The 973-nt window shown below is 72.7% G+C and overlaps 2 protein-coding genes across 2 annotated transcripts in view; both read right to left on the bottom strand.

The window, feature by feature from the left end:
- The window catches only part of H696_05455 (hypothetical protein), a gene marked incomplete at both ends in the record, with an annotated part of 4,362 nt that extends 3,540 nt beyond the window's left edge, over positions 1–822 (bottom strand). Inside the window, 3 exons of the mRNA XM_009499281.1 lie at positions 43–134; positions 247–430; positions 554–822. Of these exons, the coding sequence (XP_009497556.1) occupies positions 43–134; positions 247–430; positions 554–822 (545 nt within the window). The remainder of the gene's footprint in view (positions 1–42; positions 135–246; positions 431–553) is intronic.
- A 56-nt stretch (positions 823–878) lies between these two features.
- Positions 879–973, bottom strand: part of H696_05454 (hypothetical protein) — a gene marked incomplete at both ends in the record, with an annotated part of 1,393 nt that continues 1,298 nt past the window's right edge. Inside the window, one exon of the mRNA XM_009499280.1 lies at positions 879–918. Coding sequence (XP_009497555.1) covers positions 879–918 — 40 coding nt within the window. The remainder of the gene's footprint in view (positions 919–973) is intronic.

Below are 973 nucleotides of genomic sequence, written 5' to 3'. Positions count from 1 at the left end.
GACGGCCGGGAGCCCGGGCCGACATCGTCGAGCAGCACGCACAGGACAATCCGCCGCGAGAAGAAGGGGGCGTCCAGCACCAGGGTCTCGTACTCGCCGCCTTCGCCGGCGACATTCAGCCCGTACATGTCGCCCTGGGGTTGGGAGTGTGCGTGTGTGCATCCGGGAGAGGGAGGGAAGGGCGCAGGCATGCAAGTGTCAGGCCGGGGGATGGACACGGAGAGGTGCGTGGGGGCGGGCGCGCACCAGGCGCATGAGGGTCGGCCAGATGGCCGAGAGAGTCATGCCAAGGTGCCGCCGCGGGACCAGGCCCATGGCGGCCACCTTGACCAGGACGGCGTCCAGCGGGGCGGCGATCATGCGCGGGACCAGGGCCGCCTGGGGCAGGGCCCACAGCGGGGCCAGCGGCACGAGGTCGAGGCGCCGGCAGCTTGGCCAGGGGGGGGGGGGGGGGGGGGGGGGAAGGCGGGCACAGGTGTCAGGTGGGGGACAGGGCAGGCAGGCGGCCTGGCTCGGCGTGGGCCAGGGCCGGCGGGCCGGGGCGCGGGCGTACACATTCTCCACGCGCAGGCGTTGGTAGTCCGAGAGGATGGCCCCGGAGCAGACCGCCTGCAGGGAGGGGATGGCGTCCTTGACGCGTGACAGCAGGCGGAAGAGGTCCTCCACTTCGTCGGCCTCGGTGGCGGCCGCGTAGTCCATGGCCGTCTGGACCGGCCGGCCGGTGATCGGCTCGCGGAAGAGCGGCACCCCGGCGTGCGCCAGGCACTCCTCGTACAGGGGGATGGCCGAGTGGGCGATTGTCTGGAACATGTAGCTGTCCATCTCGTCTGCCCGGTGGGCCGGCCGGCGGGAGGGGTCACGGTTCCGGCGGCGATCGGTCAGTGCGAGCCGCACAGGCCGGGGACGTGCCGGCCGGGTCTCGGCGATGGGCAGCTCGAGGGCGCATACGACAGAGAGAGAGAGAGAGAGAGGG

The sequence above is a fragment of the Fonticula alba genome, assembly GCF_000388065.1.
Source record: "Fonticula alba strain ATCC 38817 unplaced genomic scaffold supercont2.11, whole genome shotgun sequence".
NCBI lineage: Eukaryota > Rotosphaerida > Fonticulaceae > Fonticula > Fonticula alba.
The sequence above is the reverse complement of the archived record's forward strand: the minus strand, read 5'-3'. Positions and strand labels throughout refer to the sequence as shown.